This window comes from Bos grunniens, chromosome 11 (assembly GCF_055505025.1).
Source record: "Bos grunniens cultivar Pamir isolate PY7600 chromosome 11, Bosgru_T2T1.0, whole genome shotgun sequence".
NCBI classification, from domain to species: domain Eukaryota; kingdom Metazoa; phylum Chordata; class Mammalia; order Artiodactyla; family Bovidae; genus Bos; species Bos grunniens.
In genome coordinates, this window is record NC_141175.1 from 91,743,385 (window position 1) to 91,764,098 (window position 20,714).

At 40.6% G+C, this 20,714-nt stretch overlaps 1 protein-coding gene across 27 annotated transcripts in view; it reads right to left on the reverse strand.

The window, feature by feature from the left end:
* LTBP1 (latent transforming growth factor beta binding protein 1) overlaps window positions 1-20,714 on the reverse strand; it is a 460,290-nt gene that overhangs the window by 160,674 nt on the left and 278,902 nt on the right. For all 27 annotated transcript variants that reach the window (XM_086327488.1, XM_086327485.1, XM_086327484.1 and 24 more), the window contains one exon: window positions 8,246-8,368. In XM_086327488.1, coding sequence (XP_086183614.1) covers window positions 8,246-8,368 — 123 coding nt within the window. The remainder of the gene's footprint in view (window positions 1-8,245; window positions 8,369-20,714) is intronic.

Below are 20,714 nucleotides of genomic sequence, written 5' to 3' on the forward strand. Positions count from 1 at the left end.
GGATGTGATATTTAAAGCAGCCTCTATTGTAATACCTAAGTCATCTGTTATTCTTTTATCATTTTAAATGACTTAGTGGCCATTTCACTTATTTCATTAAACATTTCTATAAACTCAGGAACAATATGCTACCTAGAATGATGCAACATTGGTGTTTCTATTGTTTGAGTACTATCTTTAATCATAGATGGGAAGCCTGGTTGTAAAGGATAATTCAGTGATGTTAGTATACTACATTTATTATTTAAAATATGATAAACAGGATTAAACATTCTACTGCATTGTAAGGATTTACACTATACTAAAAAAAAAAGAAAATGAGTATTGCCCAAAGATTGCTAAAGGATTGGTGGAAATGGGAATGGGATAGAATACTGAGGAGGAATTACAAAGCATGCTGATGGGTTCATATTTGTCAGTCAGTCAGTCAGTTCGGAGAAGGCAATAGCACCCCATTCCAGTACTCTTGCCTGGAAAATCCCATGGACGGAAGAGCTTGGTGGGCTGCAGTCCATGGGGTCGCTAAGAGTCGGACACAACTGAGCAACTTCACTTTCACTTTTCACTTTCATGCATTGGAGAAGGAAATGGCAACCCACTCCAGTGTTCTTGCCTGGAGGATCCCAGGGACGGGGGAGCCTGTTGCTCAGCCATCTATGGGGTCGCACAGAGTCGGACACGACTGAAGCGACTTAGCAGCAGCAGCAGTCAGTTCAGTCGCTCAGTCGTGTCCCACTCTTTGGGACCCCATGGACTGCAACACGCCAGGCCTCTCTGTCCATCACCATCTCCTGGAGTAAACTCAAACTCACATCTATTGAGTCAGTGACACCATTCAACCATCTCATCTTCTGTCATCCCCTTCTCATTTCATCTTCAATCTTTCCCAGCATCAGGGTTTTCAAATAAGTCAGTTCTTCGCATCAGGTGGCCAAAGTACTGGAGTTTCAGCTTCAGCATCAGTCCTTCCAATGAATATTCTGGACTGATTTCCTTTAGGATGGACTGGCTGGATCTCTTTGCAATCCAAGGGACACTCAAGAGTCTTCTCCAACGCCACAATTCAAAAGCATCAATTCTTCAGCACTCATCTTTCTTTATAGTCCAACTCTCACACCCATACATGACCACTGGAAAAACCATAGCCTTGACTAGACAGATCTTTGTTGGCAAAGTAATGTCTCTGCTGTTTAATATGCTGTCTAGGTTGGTCGTAAATTTTCTTCCAAGGAGTAAACATCTTTTTATTTCATGGCTGTAGTCGCCATCTGCAGTGATTGGAGCCAAAAAAAATAAAGTCTGTCACTGTTTCTCCCTCTATTTGCCATGAAGTGATGGGACCAGATGCCATGATCTTAGTTTTCTGAATGTTGAGCTTTAAGTCAACTTTTTCACTCTCCTCTTTCACTTTCATCAAGAGGCTTTTTAGTTCCTCTTCACTTTCTGCCATAAAGGTGGTGTCATCTGCATATCTGAGGTTATTGATATTTCTCCCGGCAATCTTGATTCCAGCTTGTGCTTCTTCTAGCCCAGCGTTTCTCATGATGTACTCTGCATATAAGTTATATAAGCAGGGTGACAATATACAGCCTTGACGTACTCCTCTTCCTATTTGGAACCAGTCTGTTGTTCCACGTCCAGTTCTAACTATTGCTTCCTGACCTGCATATAGGTTTCTCAAGAGGCAGGTCAGGTGGTCTGGTATTCCCATCTCTTTCAGAATTTTCCACAGTTTATTGTGATCCACACAGTCAAAGGCTTTGGCATAGTCAGTAAAGCTGAAATAGATGTTTTTCTGGAACTCTCTTGCTTTTTTTGGTTAGTATTCTGTGATTGTGGTTTTCAGTTGTCTGCCCTCTGATGGAAAAGGATAAGAGGCTTATGAAAGCTTCCTGATGGATAGACTGACTGAGGGGGATACTGGGTCTTGTTCTGATGGGCGGGGCCATGGTCAGTAAATCCTTAATTCAATTTCTGTTGATGGGTGGAGCTGTGTTCCCTGCCTGCTATTTACTTAGGGCCAAACTATGGCTGAGGTAATGAAGATAATGGTGACCTCCCTCAAAAGATCCCATGCATGTACTGTTACAGTCCATGCCCCCAACCCTGCACCAGGCCACCACTGACCCATGCCTTCACCAGAGACTCCCAGACACCCACAGACAAGTCTCCTGTGGGGTCACTGTTCCTTTCTCCTGGGTCCTGGTGCACAAGGTTCTGTTGCGCCCTCCAAGAGTCTATTTCCCAGTCCTATGTAAGTTCTGGCAGCTCTATGGTAGGGTTAATGGCGACCTCCTCCAAGAGGACTTATGCCATACCCACACGCAGAGCCCGTCCCTGCAGCAGACTGCTGCCAACCCATACTTCCGCAGGAAACACTCAAACACAGTTCATATGTATAGGAAATCTTAAGTATGGGTTTTGCAGATTCTATTTGTTTGCAGGGCATGTTGCTAAGACTAGGGTACACAGATTCAGGTACTCTGTATAGAGGGAAAAGCATTTCAGAAGCATAAATCCTACCGGAAATGCCACGGTCAGTCATTCAAGGAAACAAATCTTTTGCTCTTGGCAACAAACATGGGAAAAATCTTCCAAAGTAATAACCGTACAGCTCTAAACCCAAGTGTAGTATTGAATCATCACCATATATTCAATGCTGATGGTGATTCCATTACAAACCACAGTAAGAAGATATGACACTATGGTTCTCACAGCTAAGCTCCCCAATTATACATTAAACACCTTATGAGTTAATTATAGGGTTGTACAACCAACTCTGTAACACTCTCAAAGGCATGCTGCTCTTATCAATTCAAACATTATTAAACAGACATAAATTACTCTGGGACTTTGAAGAAGCTGAAAACTACAACAGACTTGAGAAGATAGCTAGTCTCTCCTAGTAGTTTATTTCTACTCCTCCCCGACCCCAAACACCTCCAATATCCTTACTCACTTCTTGGAGGAAATTCCACATTAGAGTTTCATGTCTTTAAAGCTTAGAGTCCCAGTGGAATGAGCACTGGGATGCAGGTGTGGGAATCAGGTAACACTGTTAGGAGGAGTCCAACAGATGACTTTACTAAGGAAGTAAGAGCCACTGGGTAAGAGCCTTTTCAGGAAATGGGCTATTAAAAATCAATTCTGGGAGAATCAAATTTTTAAAAATGACCCTGAGGCCACTGCAGAGTCAGACTAGCTATTATACAGTGAGACTAAATAGTGGCTCCACTTAAATATATGACTCACTCCTATCAATTTAGACTAGTGTCCTCTTCCTGATTAAAGGCTCAGCTAGTGGTGTGAGACAGAGTTTCAAATTTGGGGTCTACCACTTACTTAAAGGCTGTGTTACTTTTGGAAAGATCCTTACCCTCTCTGTGCCTCAATCTCTTCATTTCCCAAATAGGAAGAACAACAATACAAGCCTCACAGAGATCCTGCAACTATAATATTTGGTAATCCATACAAAGTACTCATCACAGTGCCTGGCACTTAGTAAGTACACAGTAAAGATTACTACACTAGTGTCACAGTTTGAGTTGTTACTGCTTTTATCTGGGAGCAAACACTTGGCACAGATCTGTTTGTGTAACCTCAAGGCCGTGATGCTATGTGGTCACTAAATGAGGAAAACTAGGGGTCTAAGCTGAGACAGCCACAGCAGAGGCTGGAGGAAAGGAAAAAGCATAAAACAGATTATGAAGATTTAATGATTTTCTTGAAGACCAAAGGAGATGAGAGAGTCAGGGGTGACAAAGAGGCTCCCAGCCTCACTTCTGGGGAAGAATAATCTTACCATGGACAAAACCACCAGGTCAGGAAGGAAAGCCCATCTTGCTCTCTCTGCTAGGGAGATCTTGGTGGTCATTTACCCAATCAGTTTCACAAAAACGCGTCTAGAACTATGAGATCCCATTCATTAGCTCCTACCCACATACTCCTCCTTTGATAAAATTTAAATGAGATACTGCTCAATGTTATGTGGCAGCCTATGAATGGGAGAGGAGTTTGGATGAGAATGGATCCATGTATACATGTATGGCTGAGTCCCTTCGCTGTTCACCTGAAACTATCACAACATTGTTAATTAGCTATACTCCAATATAAAATAAAAAGTTTCAAAAATTGAAGACAGATACAATTAAAGATTCAATCTCTTTGGCACACCAGCCACCTATGACTAGTATCTATCACCTCAGACAATGTAGATACAGAACATTTCCATCATTACAAAAAGTTCTATTGGACAGCACTGATTCAGCCCAAAAGCCAGAAATCTTTCTCTGTGAAAGGTAAGATAAACATTTTAGGCTCTGTGGTCTATATGGTCTCTATTGCAACTTCTCAGCTCTGCCAACAGCTATTTCACAGCCGCGGATAGTATGTAAATGAATAGACAAGAATGTGTTCCAATAAAACTATTTACAATTACAGACAATGGGGCATATTTGGCCCATGGCTATTATTTGCCAATTCCTGATCTAGAACCCTAAATTGAAGGCACAAAATCCAATTCTATCATCTCAAATGTCAAGGATGAGCTATATGATCTTGAAAAGTTACTCAAACTCTCCTGGCTTCAGTTTCCAATTGTGTGAAATAATTCATATCTCTTGAAGGAAGCTGAAGAAACTAAAAAGAAACAGTGTTCATGAATAAAACTGGCTTTTCAAAGGGATATGTTCGACATCTCGTGATTTCTGGAGTCAGGGTAGGAGTCCATCTTCTCTCTAACCCCCTCTACTGGCCAAGGGTATAATGGACCAGCAAACAGGCAGGCTCAGAATTCAGATGCTAAAGCGTCTGCCTGTAATGCAGGAGACCCGGGTTCGATCTCTGGGTCAGGAAGATCCCCTGGAGAAAGAAATGGCAACCCACTCCAGTATTCTTGCCTGGAGAATTCTATGGACAGAGGAGCCTGGCAGGATACAGTCCATGGGGTCGCAAACAGTCAGACATGACTGGGTGACTTTCATTTCACTTTGAACCTGTGGACACACCCTTCCCAGCATTCATCCTAAGAGGTCTCAAGTTTCTGAAGAAAATTAATTGCAGTTTAAAAAGTCAGGAAGCTTCCCTACTCGATCTTCACAGGTTATTACACTTTTCTTGGATGTGCTCTGAGAGATCTTGGGTTTCAGCCTTCCCCACAGATAGGCAGAAGCAGGTCTAGAGAATGCTATTGCAGCAGAGCCCTGATCCACAGATGCAGAGGTCGCAGGCGGCCAAGGTCAGACCCCTCCTACCTTCCTCTTTCAGCTTGGCTAAGTCAAGCATAGGGAGTGGGCAAGGAGAGAAAGTGAAGTGGTTGCAACCTTTGGCTGAAGTCAAGGAATTCTGAGGGTGTTCACCTCAGCGTATTCGAGAACAGGGAGAGCTTCCCACTGCTCTTCAGCCACTGCCAAGTCCATTTCTTTGAGTTCACAGAGTCAGCCACACCTTTTATGGCCGGGATATGCCCTAAATTCATGCTGCCTGAGCAAACGTGGCCAGTCACCTCCATCTGCTTCCACCATCTATCTAAGGCTGTTTTTCTGTCTTGCAAGAGCATTCATTTCAAACGGTAAATAGCTTTGCTCAGTGCCCTGTGCGTCGGTGTGCGTGTGTGGCCCCCTGCCTCCTCCTGCTATTTCCTCCATGACTATCAAAGGTACTACCATCCTGCCAGTATTTTTCGCCCCTGTATTGTAAGTATCTCACTCCAGTATTCTTGCCTGGAGAATTCCGTGGACAGAGGAGCCTGGTGGGCTACAGTCCATGGGCTCACAAAGAGTTGGACACGGCTGAGCGACTAATACACGTACACGCTGTTAAGTATCACCTTCTCCCCTCCTTATTTCTCAAGACATTCTTTCTCTTCGGACTTCCCCCATCGACTTGTTCAAAGTATAGTTCACCCACAAATCGGACTAGATTGAACCAAGTCACAAATTCTAAAGGACTCTACATATTTCTGTGATATTGCATGTGGTAAATTCAGAGAAAAGAGAAATAAATCTGCCCACTCAACGCTGGTAAGAGCCCAAGTTTTAACTTCAAATCTAAACTGGAACACTTAACTAGCAACAAACATCTCCTAATACTTATCATTTCAGCTGTTGTAGCTGAACCATAAAATTGAATTATTTATTTTTCAAATACGAACGGATGGCTGTTTAATATGTTCAGTATTATCTGGGAAATGACAAGGAAAATAAATGCTAAGGAAATGTGTAAGTGTTTCAAAATCTCATTGGCAGGTTCCTGCAATCTCATTAAAACCTGGATGTCTGCCCTTAGCTCTAGACATCAGATCTAGTCAAATAAAACACTTTGTGACCAGTCCTCCAAGTTTACCTAATCTACAACGCTCAACATGGCCATTTTAACCAGACTACAAATCAATTTAATAGAAAAAAAAATATTCACAATACCCAAACTCTAAAAATCTTTTATGCTTAAATTATAAAAATATATTTATAATACTTACTTATGTAATTCCAATCAGCCAGAAATTATCCCTAAATTATCTGGATATTTTCAACAATGTTTTTTGGCATGAAATTTCCAAATCCTTGCATCAATTTGCAAATGTACCTTGTATGCAAATGTAATTTTACAGTCTGATTTCTCCACCCATCAAAAAAGCCCTATAATTAGTAGGTGTCTGTCTGCTGCATGATCAGAACTGTCTGTGAAAGGACATGGAGGAAAGAATTTACGTGCAAAATTTCCTAATCTGCATTTGACAGGTTTTAAAGGAAAATAACAGTAATTAGTAACAATGTTCCAAAACCCTCAATAAACTCATCTAAAAGTAATGAATGAAGTTGTCATTTTATTTTACTATATCTGTCTTTACTTCACCATGTCTATCCATCAGCTTAGGGCACAGAGTTAAGAGATGCACAGTTAAAACCAAATGATAGTACCTTCATGAAAAAAACATGTCTTGAAGATACAGCACATTTAAAACTGGGGATCAGAAAGATACCAAATAACAAATACCGGAGCCACATTAAAAAAAAAAAAAAAAGGTAAATAAAAATAGAAACCCAGCAAGACAAAAATTAATGAAGAATTGCTCATAATATTATCTTGACAACTTTCTGCCATGCATTAGTTTAAAATGTTTCACATTTAATTGTATATGACTTTGAAAAATCTGTTGTGTTTACCTACTTTGTAATAATGGGCACAAATACCCTAAAAATTCGGCTTCCCTGGTGGCTCAGATGGTAAAGAATTGCCTGCAATGCAAGAGACCAGGATTTGATACCTGGGTGGGGATGATCCCCTGGAGAAGGAAACAGCAACGCACTCCAGTATTCTTGCCTAGCACTTCCATGGATAGAGAAGCCTGGCCGGCTACAGTCCATGGCGTCACAAAGAGTCGGACACGACTGAGTGACTTTCACTTTCACTTTTCACCTTAATAAATAAGGTAGTCTTAAAAAAAAAACTCTGTGTTTGAGCACTTTACATCTAAAATGCATGCATCTCTAATCGTCAGGTGATCTGTAATGATTACACTGGATTGGGTTTTGTGGCAAGAGTGTCTTTTTGGAGAAACTACATTTTCTATACCAGTATTAGAACATACAGAAAGTTTGATGGAGGATCTTTATCCTTACCAAGAAGAAAAATCGTAGAGACAGATTCATAAAGCAAAATAGTTTAGGGACACATTTTGGTGGTTTTTAAGGACACCAGAATAGAATATTTGAAATTAGAACTGAATAAAACGTTTGAAACACAGGGCCTTGGTAACTATTTCCCAGACTCTTTCAACCAAGAAAGTACAGTGAAACCTCATTAAATCAGACACAAGTGACTCAGAATTTGGACTAATTAAAGACAGAAGCTGGAACAAAGTTTAACTCCACCTAAATAATGCTTAAAATACTCATGAAGGAAAAATATGTTTTCATCTCTTAGGTATGCTAATTTTAATCAACTGCTTTCTTTGCATTAAAGTATCTTTCCTCTGTATGCCTGCTCTTTTTCTTGAGTTTTAGCTTTCATTTTCTTCTGAACACAATAAAAATGAAAAGGCTTCATAACATAGATTTACTCCAGTATATCAGGCTACCTCATCCCCTTTATTATTTTAATGACATCTTCCTGCATATTTACAATATTCAGTTGACCACCAAGCTGTTACCTTCTTTTGGATTCTCCTCCCACACCCTCTCAAAGCAAAACAAAACGAAACAAAAAACCTGATCCAAAATAGGAATAAAAAGTGATCATTACTTACGAACACAACTTGAAAAGGTAGGATCAGGCCCAAATCCCACTTTGCAGGTACATCTGTAGCTGCCCATGGTATTCAAACACTCACCATTAGGGCACACACCCTGTAGTTGGCATTCATTAATATCTGCAGGAAAACAACTCTTTTAGAAGGAGATATCAAGCACTGTTGAACAGATTCTGGCTGTAAAATGCATACCCTCTCCCCTCTTTTTTTTTTTTTCCCACTATAATATCTCTCAGTCACAGTAAGTGTGAGATGCTAGCAACTTTTAATGCATTAGCAGTTTAATCAAATCAAACATTTACTGAGCATCTACAATTTAGCAAATATTTACTATAAGCCTATTAGGTACCTGGTTCTATTCTAGATACTCTAGACCCTTACCACTGAATAACAGTGACAAAGATCCCAGCCTTCACAAATCTTCTATTTTAGTGTCTGTGTTGTTAAGTATTATAGAGCATACAGGTAAGGCAAAGACCCTTGCCCTGGAGACTTTTACAGTCTAGCTGTATATATAACTATGTGGGGAAGGTGCAGGTAAGGGAGACGGCAGCATGGCAAAGGAGGTAAGACTTCATCAGGTAGTGAATCTGGGGAGGAGCCAAATGGATGGGCAGGAAAGGGTAAATGATCTGCATGGGTGGACACGAACATGAGCACAGAGACTGGAGAAAGAAAGGCGATCAGGAAATCATGAGTCAAATCATCGGCTGGAAAAGTTTTAGGAAGGTGAATAGCTGGAAAAAGAGCTGGTTAAAGCCAGGCTAGGTTTGGATTCAATTTTACTGAAAACAGAAATATACTAAAGGTTTGTGAGCAGGAGGAAGATGTAATCAATGGCAGGCTGTAGGGAATGCATCTGGCCAGCACATGGCTTGGTGAGATGAGATTTAAAGTTTGATCGCTGAAGGAATAATGCAAGTATGAGACTAGTGACAAGCCAGGTTGGTGACAGTGAGAATAATCAGGAAGAGAAGGAATGAAGTATTTTTTGTATTTTTGGAAGGAACAACTGACAATGCATGGCGTTCGGTATTTGACTAGCCACACAGCGTTGGACAGGAAGAAGGTCAAAGATGCCTGCAAGGCTTCTAATCTGAGCAAAGAGGAAAAGACATGGTTGGTTTTGTGCAAAGTTCTGTGAAGGAAAGAGGGAGATGAAGAGATATGTTTGATACTACAAGGTCACACTGGGATACTCAAGTATAATTATCCAGCTGCAGCAGCAGATTCAGGAATAAAGTGAAAGGAATTACAGCCAGAAAGAGAGTCTCAAGATCGTCTACATAAGGTGACTGCTATGGTCTCAATGTTCTGCGCCCCACCCCGCCGAATCTGTTGAAATCCTAACCCTCCCCAAAGGTCACAGTGTTAGGGCTTCCCTGGTGGCTCAGCAGTGAAGGATCCGCCTGTCAATGCAGGAGACACGGGTTTGATCCCTGGTCCAGGAAGATCCCACATGCCGCAGAGCAACTAAGCCCATGTACCACAACTACTGAGCCTATGCTCTAGAGCCCAGGAGCTGGAAGCCCATTCACCTGCTCTAGAGCCCAGGAGCTGCACCAAGAGAAGTCACTGCAATGAGAAGCCTGCACACAACTAGAGATTAGCCCCCGCTTGCCACAACTAGGGAAAAGCTGGCATAGCAACAAAGACCCAACACAGCCAAAAATAAATAAAATTATTTTTTAAAGATAAATATATTTTTAAACAAGGACACAGTAGTAGTAGGTGAGGCCTTTGTGGTGTGCTTAAGTCATGAGGGAGAAACCCTCGCGAGTGAGATCATTGTCTTATTAAGGGGCTTCAGGGAGACCCCCAGTCCCTCCCACTATTTTGAGGATACAACACAGACACCTATAATCGAAAGAGGACCCTCACCAGAAGGTGACCATGCTGGTGTCTTGATCTTGGACTTCCCTGCCTCCAGAACTGTGAGCAATAAATACCTGCTGTTTTTAAGCTACCCAGTTGGTGGTATTTTCTTATAGCGGCCCAAATGGACTAAGACAGTGACCCAAGGGGACGTCAAAATGATTTAGAAGAGGACAGACAAAAATGTGGCAGCTTTTTTAAAAAAAGATTATGGAGTCATTTGCAAAGATAATTAAAAATAAATAGAATGTGACGAGTTAAAAATTTTTTTAAAAATTAGAAGTCATCTATTTTATTCAGTGTGACTTATGAAGCTCTTTTTTTTTTTAACATTATAGTTTCTAATTATTAAGAAGTATGGATTTTATTAATCCATACTTCCTGGAGCAGCAACTGGCAACCCACTCCAGTATTCTTTTTTTTTTGACTTTCAACTTAATTTAATTTTATTTTTTAACTTTACAATATTGTATTGTTTTTGCCATATATCAAAATGAATCCGCCACAGATATACATGTGTTCCCCATCCTGAACCCCCCTCCCCCCTCCCTCCCCATACCATCCCTCTGGGTCGTCCCAGTGCACCAGCCCCAAGCATCCAGTATCGTGCATCAAACCTGGACTGGCGACTCGTTTCATATATGATATTATACATGTTTCAATGCCATTCTCCCAACTCATCCCACCCTCTCCCTCTCCCACAGAGTCCAAAAGACTGTTCTATACATCAGTGCTAACAAACTTGACTCTTAGTGTCTCCATTTCAAATAATACTTACTTCTTGCAATAATTAATTCTAATAAAACTACTAAGGATCTTAAAATGCTAATTTTCTACATTAAAACTGAACACCATGGTAGTAAACAATTACTAGTAGAATCATCACATAAAAGGTAGATACAACCTGAAATAAATCATTATTTGCTTATATTTCATATTCAAAGTAGCCAAAAACATGTATATGGATGTATTTTACCCAACATATGCAATTTTTAACTTCAGTGACAATATGACATTTTCAACGACATTCAAATGACAACCCATATTTGTTGTATAAATTCTAGAGCATTCCAGGTTTGCATCCAGCTGGAAGCTGGTACAGCTAGATGACACCTGGCCCAGCATATGGTCTAGCATCCATCTTATACTTGATCAGAGTCTGTGTTTTACTATAAAGCACATTTATGCACAACACGTAATTGAGAACATTCCCCTGTAACTCATTCTCCTTAAGAGAAGCACCATAAAGAAGCAGGAAGAGTGTCAAGTTGAGGTGGGCCTGGTACACGCAAAGCCTTTATGTACGTCCCCACTTAAACCTCAAATGCGGGTAACCAGTCGATTGGGTCAAAAAACCTGGACAAAAATCTCCGTTTCCCCTCATGTTCCCACTATGGTGTGATCATCAGCCTTCCTCTTTCTCAGAGTGGACTTGACTCCTAATCATCGGTTGCGCCATTACACCATCCATGTTTACCTCTTAGGACCCAGAAGCTCCCCTCACCTGGAAGTTTCTATGACAGTCCTGTCAGGGCCTCCCTGCTGGCTAACCTCCCTGCAGGTTAAAGTCGTGTTTCCCGCCCTCTCCGCCCCAAGACATAGATACCTGATACACAACCACTGCCCTGTACCCTCTTCCAACGTCCCCTTTTTGACTCTTAACATTGTCCACCGCCTCGACCATGATGCCATAGGAATGGAGGACACAAGTTAGGACATAATCAAAAACACTATGGCTGCAGACAGGAAGAAATAGAATGAAGAAGAGGAATCATGTAACACTTTTCCTTTTCTTATCGTCTCTATTCTAATCAGCTTGTGCCGCCAGCACTAGCAACACCACTTCCCCTAATTTTGGCTCCAGAAACTCAGAAGCATGGACACATGCTAATAGCTTCCAGATAAACTCCCGTTTCCCTAAGCTGCGTCAATTTATTTTTATCACATTCTCTAAAATACCATAAACGAAATTAAATTTCCAAGATTTTTTCTTTCTAAAGTTATAAAAAGCTAAGTATATCAATCTTAAGTATACAGCTACATGAGTTCTTTGCATGTATATATACAACTGGGTATGTGTATATGGTGTGGGCAAATACTGTGTAACCACCATCAACATCATTACTTAGCACATTTCACTCCCCAGAAGGCTCCTTCATGGCCCTTCCAGGTAACTACTATTCTGCCCCAACAGGTAACTACTATTCTGATTTCCATCATTATTTATTAGTCTTGCCTGTTCTTAAACTTCATACAGAGTAAATATCACTAACATTTTTTTGTCTGACTTTTAATTATTATGCTTATGAGATTCATCAATGTTGCTGCATGCAGTTCATTTTTAATTGCTGTTATATTTTATTATCTGAGCACAAAGTTAATTTACCATTCTACTGTTGACAGACATTTGGAGGGTTATTTCCAACCATGCACCAGTGAACATATATATATATATATATACACACATACATATATAAAGATATATGTATCTTTTGATAGGCCCAGGTACTGATTTCTCTTGGGAACATATCTAGGAGTAAAATTTCTGAGTTACTAAACAAGGCTCATGCTTACTTTAGTAAATACTGTCAAACAGTTGCCCAAAGCGATTATGTCAAGTTCCATTTCCAGTACTAACTGCTCCACATCCTCAAGTTATTGTCGGTTTTCTCATTTTAGTCATCAAGAAGAGTATGTAGTGTTATCTCATAGTGGCTTAGACCTGCATTTCCTTTTCATATATTAATTAGCCACTTAGATGGAAAAGCAATCTCTTCTAACATGTAAATACCTATAGGAATGTTGTAGGTCAGTTAAGATAGCTTCGCTCTTAGTGCTCAGGGAGAATCAGTTGATTCTCAGAGGAGGATATGCTTGTTCCAAGGGCTGGGGAGCACTCACTGGGTGGACACTAAGCTAAACAAACTGTGGTTAGTCCCCCTGGACAAACAACTGTTCTGCCAAAATTGTCAATAATGCCCTCACTGAAAAACATACAAAGAGGGGATGAAAATATGAGCTTATAAGCACAGAAAGGACCATTTTGAAGTGAGGTTGTCTGAGGAATGATGGGGTGGAGGCAAGTGGTGGTTCCATGACAGGATTTGGAGGGTTTCATTCGCTCAACTCAGCATCTACACTGTCTACATCTGGATGGTCTCCTACTATCTCTGAGGAGGTTCTCCAGCCTGAGCAAGAAGCAAAACAGACTAGGTTCCCCAGATTGCTGAGTATGGGGCTGTGTGCTTTGTGATCTGCAAGACCAGAGTCCTAGCATCACCATGTCTGACCAGGACTCTAAGGTAAATTCATCAGATTTAATTGTGATCTGCAGACCCATCCCAGGAGCCTGGGCATCCTGCCTACCTCTTTTAAGCAAGACAGTTCCTTTACATCTGCTTCAAAAACAGAACTTCTAAGTTGGTATTTGTCAAGAAAATTTGAACATCACTGAAATTATTTCTGTGAAAAATCACATTCTGGTTTCAACAACTCACAAATAAAAGTTTAAAAAGTATTCCATTCATATACTGTTCATTCCTAATATGCCAAATTTTTCACATCTAAAAATTGGATAGAAATTCTCTTATCTTTGCCACTTTATTCTTCTATCCCCTGCTTTGTTCTTGAGAGGATTGTGGGTAGCTAGATAGGGTATACTCTTTGTGTTTAAAAGAAAAAAAAGGACAAAAAACTTATGCCCCATTGTTTTTAATTTAGAACTCCAGGATTAATATGAAACATGAGCAATTATCTAAATGACTTTCTGAGGTACTCAAGCTCTTTAGTTCAGTCACTCAGTAGTGTCCAACTCTTTGCAACCCCATGGACTACAGAAGGCCAGGCCTCCCTGTTTTAAATAAGCTAAAGGAAAGTAAAGATTCACAAATGCATTAAGAACAAAACTGAAAGTGAACTATCTGGAAGTGAGTGGTTTAAGAATTATGCTAAGAGAAGGCATTACCAGGTCAAAGTTTAACAATTATATGGAATGTAACTGACCCATTATGAATTATAATTCTATTTAGACTACAATTCCTTGGGCTATTTTCTTATTTAAAATTAAATAAAAACTTCTAACTTGATTATAACATCTATAAATTATTTACATTTGACAAATATAACTGCTTCAGAAGTGTCATATTCTCTAGGAACAGCCAATTTCCTTTAATGTGTTCTGATTAAATTGAAAGTACTGTAGTGCTTAGTCTAAAAAAAAACAAAACAATGGTAAACAAATGAATTTGGTCATTGTTTCCCTCTGTGGACCACCAAATTTCTCTGGACAACTGTGGAATTCTATTCTTTGAAAGAATGGTGTAACCACTTGCAAAAAAACCACAGTTTACTGAGTTCAAGAATGAAGGTCAAAATGAATGGCTGAAGGAACTGGCACTCAGAGCCATCACCCACTCCTATATGTCCATCTGAGCTGCGGTGGTGGGCAGTCTAGACGCTTACAGATGCAAAAAGGAAGGGAGAAACTCTTCCAGCCCACTGTGCACCTTTAGAGAAGGCAAAACCAAGGGAAGGGGTACAGCTCGTATGATTTACATACTTCTCCATTCACTTAGAACATTTATAGCATTCTCTGCCCAGTACAGCCTCCCATGAACCTCTCGCCACTTATCAAGTTCACTAATACAAAACTGCTCTTCTTATAAATCTAAAAGGGTTGAACATTGGCAGCATTGCATATTGGGAGGTATGCATAACAAGAGACTGTTTAAACAACCAAATGTAACCCAGCCTCAGCATTTCAGCACCCAAGAATGATACAATAACCCAGTACAATGAAGCAAGGATCGTCATCATCATCTTTTGTATCTGTATAGCGCACCTTCTCTCAATGGAACTTTGGAACCATTTTGGACCAACAGCAACATAACAGTTATTTTCAGCTTAGAGAGATAACTCGGTCCAAGCTCTTATTTTTTTAGAAAAGGGGTTAAGGGAGAATGGGGAAATCTAACAGGAGAAATATCTCAGTATGACCTAGTCTGGTAACTAGGATCTTAAACTATGTCACCCAGAGTAAGTCATTTATTTTCTCTTGAGCTCACTTTCCTCTCTCACAACACAGATAATCCCCACAGTTGCTTCCAGTTTAAATATCCTGACTTCACAACAATCTGTCAGTTGCCAAAGTTAAAAATGCCAAGGAATAAATAAAGTAGGACATTTACTGCAGAGTATATATCATGACTAGTATAAGTACCCTGTGGGAAATAAACACATTTTTATGTATCCATGCTCCTACAGGAAAGTATGTATCTTTAACCGAGTACTAATTTACTGCCTTTTTAGTGACGCACGTTTATCCAGGAAATGAGGCATGTCCAGTAACCAACAGGAATTAGGCACAAGGTGAGAATAGAACATGCAGATCTTTGCACTTTGCACTTTGTGAAAATATGAAGCACTGTGGAGATTCTGCGGTGTCTACTCAATTTTTGCTGATGGGCAGAAATTCCACCACAATTCAGCAATCTGACTTCCAGTTGAAAGCAGAAAGAAAAAAAAAAAAGACAACAAACTACCTCTTGAGGTAAGTACTTTTCTTAGCCAGACAGATCATATGGCTATTCAAGAGGGATCACTTACTTTAGAGAAAGGAGGAGTTCACTCTCTTAAGAGCACATATGTAATTTTTAATCCTTCCTTGCCCCTCTTCTTTCCCAGAAGCAGCTTCACACCAGGTACACATACCCCTGAAGGCAAGTGACAGGGGACACATATGCTTAAATACTTTCATTTAAGGAATCCATTTCTAGATCTTAAGCCTTCACACGTTTCCTTCTCTGCACTCAGTCACTCAGGCACGTCTCTTTGCCACCCCCATGGACTGTATGTACCCTGCCAGGCTCCTCTGTCTACAGAATTTTCCAGGCAAGAATACTGGAGTGGGTTGCCATTTCCATGTCTAGAAGTGCTCTAAAACCACATAAGCCAATCTCCTTTCCTTTCTCTCCTTTACTCAGTGTCTACTTTCCCTCCAAGGCACACTTCTTACTCATCTGGAATCTCTCTAGATACACTGTCACAATTCACAAATCTCTTTCCTGAAGCAGAGTCCCAGGACAAGGGATAAGCCTGATCTCTTTCATAAGAAGGTCTGGTTTTGCCAATTATGTTAGATGACAGACATTATTTATAAATTAAGTAAGCCAACTCTGCTGCTCCAAAGTTTTGATGAAAGCGTTTAAAGTCCATATCTAATATCAATGTCAAAAATGAATCTACCTATGCCCATTTAATTTTTGATTTACAAAATGTAGATGTCAGGTTAAAAATGTGTGAACGTCTACATTTTTCAAAGTAGGAGACAAGGCAACAAAAAAATATTTGAAGATCAACATTCTAGAGCAATTTTACCCAAGGTATTTTACATAAAACACAAGCTTTGTGAGACTTCTGCCCAAAGAAGGGTTTTGTGGTCGAATATGATTGAGAAATCAATCAAATATGATTGACATATTCTGTATAATTAGCACATTAAAGACCTTGAGACATTCTCTGGCAAGGACTCTTGGCTTTCTCTATTTAACCTGGTGTTCTCCACTCATTTGGCTGTGGGCTCTTTTTTCACACACCATCTATTAACATCTAGCTGAACTGGTGGTTTGTGGAGCAAATTGTGTGAAATGCTGCTCTCTTGGGTCAGCCCCACAAACTTATATGGGTCTCCTTGTGGCTGTATTTGTTTCAACCTGGGCCCTGATGCAGTTGTTTATAAAACAATCATCAGGCTTCCCTAGTGGCTCAGTAGTAAAGAACCCACCTGCCAGTGCGGGAGACACAGGTTCAATTCCTGATCCAGGAAGATCCAACATGCAGTGGAGCAACTAAATCCATGTATCACAGCTACTGAACCTGTCCTCTAGGGTTCATGAACCAAAACTACTGAAACCCGCACACCCTAGAGCCTGTACCCCACAACAAGAGAATCTACCGCAACGAGAAGTCCATGCACTGCAACCACGGAGTAGCTCCTGCTTCCCACAAAAGAGAAAAGCCCACCCAGCAACGAAGACCCAGCACAGCCAAAAATTAATTAATTAAATTAAAAAAACAGAAATCCTCTATCATGGGATGGATTCAATCACTGGACTCATCCAAAGGAAGCAAACTACTGTGGAACAATTCCCTGCCTCCCAATCCTTCTGTCTGCAGAGTAGCATGATAAAAAGAACTGTTAGAGCCCAGAAAACAGTTTGCATTTATTTCTCAATACATGTGTGCTACACATGGAAGATGCACATCTCTGCTGGTCTTGGATTTCTGACTATAATCTATAGACACTACATTAATTTCTCCTTGAAACATTCATAGTACCATATCTATCATGGGCTTTCCTCATCACTCGTGATTCAACAGGCATCTTCCCATTGAGTTTATAGCTCCAGAGATTAAGGTCAAAGAGAGCTATTGGAAAATACAATGTGCTAATGACTCACTTCACCACTGTCTTCCCTGAGGAAAAGTGAATAAAATAAACAGACATTTCCTTTTTGAGTCCTATCCCAGCGATAGAGGCATAGGAAGAGGACACACTAGAAAATGATTCTACAATGGGTGGGAATGGGTCCCAAATTGAGTTTAAATGCTAAAATGATACTCAGGTCTGGATCAAAACTGTTTAAATTCTTACCCAAAATACTGTACCTATTTAGACCACAAAGAGCAGCAGGAGTTCCAAGAGAATCTCTAGGACAGTAAAATAACACCTTCAAATCAGTAAAACATATCAATTGCTTTGGTCATCACTACTGCAAAACATGATTCAGCATCACATTAAGCACCCCCACAATTTCTGGCATTAAATCACTAAATACAGCACAGCTCTGAGATGAATCTGATAGGTAAGTTAAAAGAATTTTAAACATTTTAAGTACTTTGAGTAATTTAATTATCAAGTCTGGTTGACTCCAGCCTTAGTTCATACCTATTATTTTCTACTATAATTTCCCAAATACATAGCAACAATAATGGATCCTAAGTTTCATTTTTTCACCCACACTACTCTCCTATCAGATCAGATCAGATCAGTTGCTCAGTCGTGTCCGACTCTTTGCGACCCCATGAATCACAGCACGCCTGGCCTCCCTGTCCATCACCAACTCCCGGAGTTCACTAGACTCACGTCCATCGAGTCAGTGATGCCATCCAGCCATCTCATCCTCTGTTGTCCCCTTCTCCTCCTGCCCCCAACCCTCCCAGCATCAGAGTCTTTTCCAATGAGTCAACTCTTCGCATGAGGTGGCCAAAGTACTGGAGTTTCAGCTTTAGCATCATTCCTTCCAAAGAAATCCCAGGGCTAATCTCCTTCAGAATGGACTGGTTGATCTCCTTGCAGTCCAAGGGACTCTCAAGAGTCTTCTCCAACACCACAGTTCAAAGGCATCAATTCTTCGGTGCTCAGCCTTCTTCACAGTCCAACTCTCACATCCATACACGACCACAGGAAAAACCATAGCCTTGACTAGACGGACCTTTGTTGGCAAAGTAATGTCTCTGCTTTTGAATATGCTATCTAGGTTGGTCATAACTTTCCTTCCAAGGAGTAAGCGTCTGTTAATTTCATGGCTGCAGTCACCATCTGCAGTGATTTTGGAGCCCAGAAAAATAAAGTCTGACACTGTTTCCCCATTTATTTCCCATGAAGTGGTGGGACCGAATGCCATGATCTTCGTTTTCTGAATGTTGAGCTTTAAGCCAACTTTTTCACTCTCCACTTTCACTTTCATCAAGAGGCTTTTGAGTTCCTCTTCACTTTCTGCCATAAGGGTGGTGTCATCTGCATATCTGAGGTGATTGATATTTTCCCCGGCAATCTTGATTCCAGCTTGTGTTTCTTCCAGTCCAGCGTTTCTCATGATGTACTCTGCATATAAGTTAAATAAACAGGGTGACAACATACAGCCTTGACAAACTCCTTTTCCTATTTGGAATCCGTCTGTTGTTCCATGTCCAGTTCTAACTGTTGCTTGCTGACCTGCATACAGGTTTCTCAAGAGGCAGATCAGGTGTTCTGGTATTCCCATCTCTTTCAGAATTTTCCACAGTTTATTGTGATCCACACAGTCAAAGGCTTTGGCATAGTCAATAAAGCAGAAATAGATGTTTTTCTGGAACTCTCTTGCTTTTTCTATGATCCAGCAGATGTTGGCAATTTGATCTCTGGTTCCTCTGCCTTTTCTAAAACCAGCTTGAACATCAGGAAGTTCACAGTTCACATGTTGTTGAAGCCTGGCTTGGAGAATTTTGAGCATTACTTTACTAGCGTGTGAGATGAGTGCAATTGTGTGGTAGTTTAAGCATTCTTTGGCATTGCCTTTCTTTGGGATTAGAATGAAAACTGACCTTTTCCATATTGCTTATTTCCTCCGGGAAAGAAAGAAACATCACAACAATCAATTCCCTTATGATAATGGAACTAAAGGGAGCTACAGAGAAAACACTAACTGTAGTGAACGTTGCATAAACTGCAAAATCACAGAAGAATGAAAGGAAAAGGCACTGAAAAGCTTTTACATGGAAACATCGATGGATATTACCACTTCACTAGTCAGTGTTCTGAATGTTAAGAAAAAGTAGTATTGGCCACATCTGTTAAGTGAAAGAAGTCACGAAACATACTGGATAATTTGAAAATTCATAAAAAAGATAACACATCTATGCTTATAAGAGTTGGCACAGTGGCCACTTCTGAAAAAAGGGGATATGGTAAAAACTGAGAAGAGACAGAGGGAGGGCTTTAGGGTGCAGGGGATCTTCTATTTCTTGATTTGAGTGGTAAGTACACAGTTATGTTCATTTTGTGATACTCACTCACTGGGATTTTCACTGTTCTATACATTGGTTACACTACTAACAAAAATTAACTATGTAATAAACTACATAATTTCTAATATCAGACTTTTTTCACCAACAACATGGCCTCTTGAGTTTAAACATAAAATGACCGCCCAGGTGGCATTAGTGGTAAAGAACCTGCCTGCCAAAGCAGGTAGATATAAGAGACTTGGATTCGATCCCTGGGTCGGGAAGATCCCCTGGAGGAGGGCACAGCAATCGGCTCCAGTATTCTTGCCTGCAAAGTCCCATGGTCAGAGGAGCCTGACAGGCGACAGTCCATAGGGTCGCACAGAGTCAGACACAACTGAAGCGACTGAGCACGCACACACGATCTCCCAGTAATACAAATAAAGATCTTCATTTCCTTTTTTCTCAAGCAAGACATAAACCGTCAAGGTGTCACAGAATGATTTCTAAAATAGGCCCAATTCTCTACCTCTCTTTGTATCCTTGTCTATACGACTTTGTAGTTTCTCCCAGTAAGAAGTAGAGTCTTTTCCCCACTCCCTCAGTGTAGGTTGGCTTTATGACTTCCTTCAGCCACTAGAATACAGCTGAAGTGGCACTGTGTAAATTCCAAATCTAGGCCTGAAAAGTTTTAGATGAGAAGAAAGCTGAGCCATCCCAACTGAAGCTGTCCTGGACCATCCAGCATAAGGCAACCATCAGCTGATCACAGACCCTAGATGGAGCCCGGCTGAGATCATCCACAGCCTGCCTGGGTCAGCAGAAC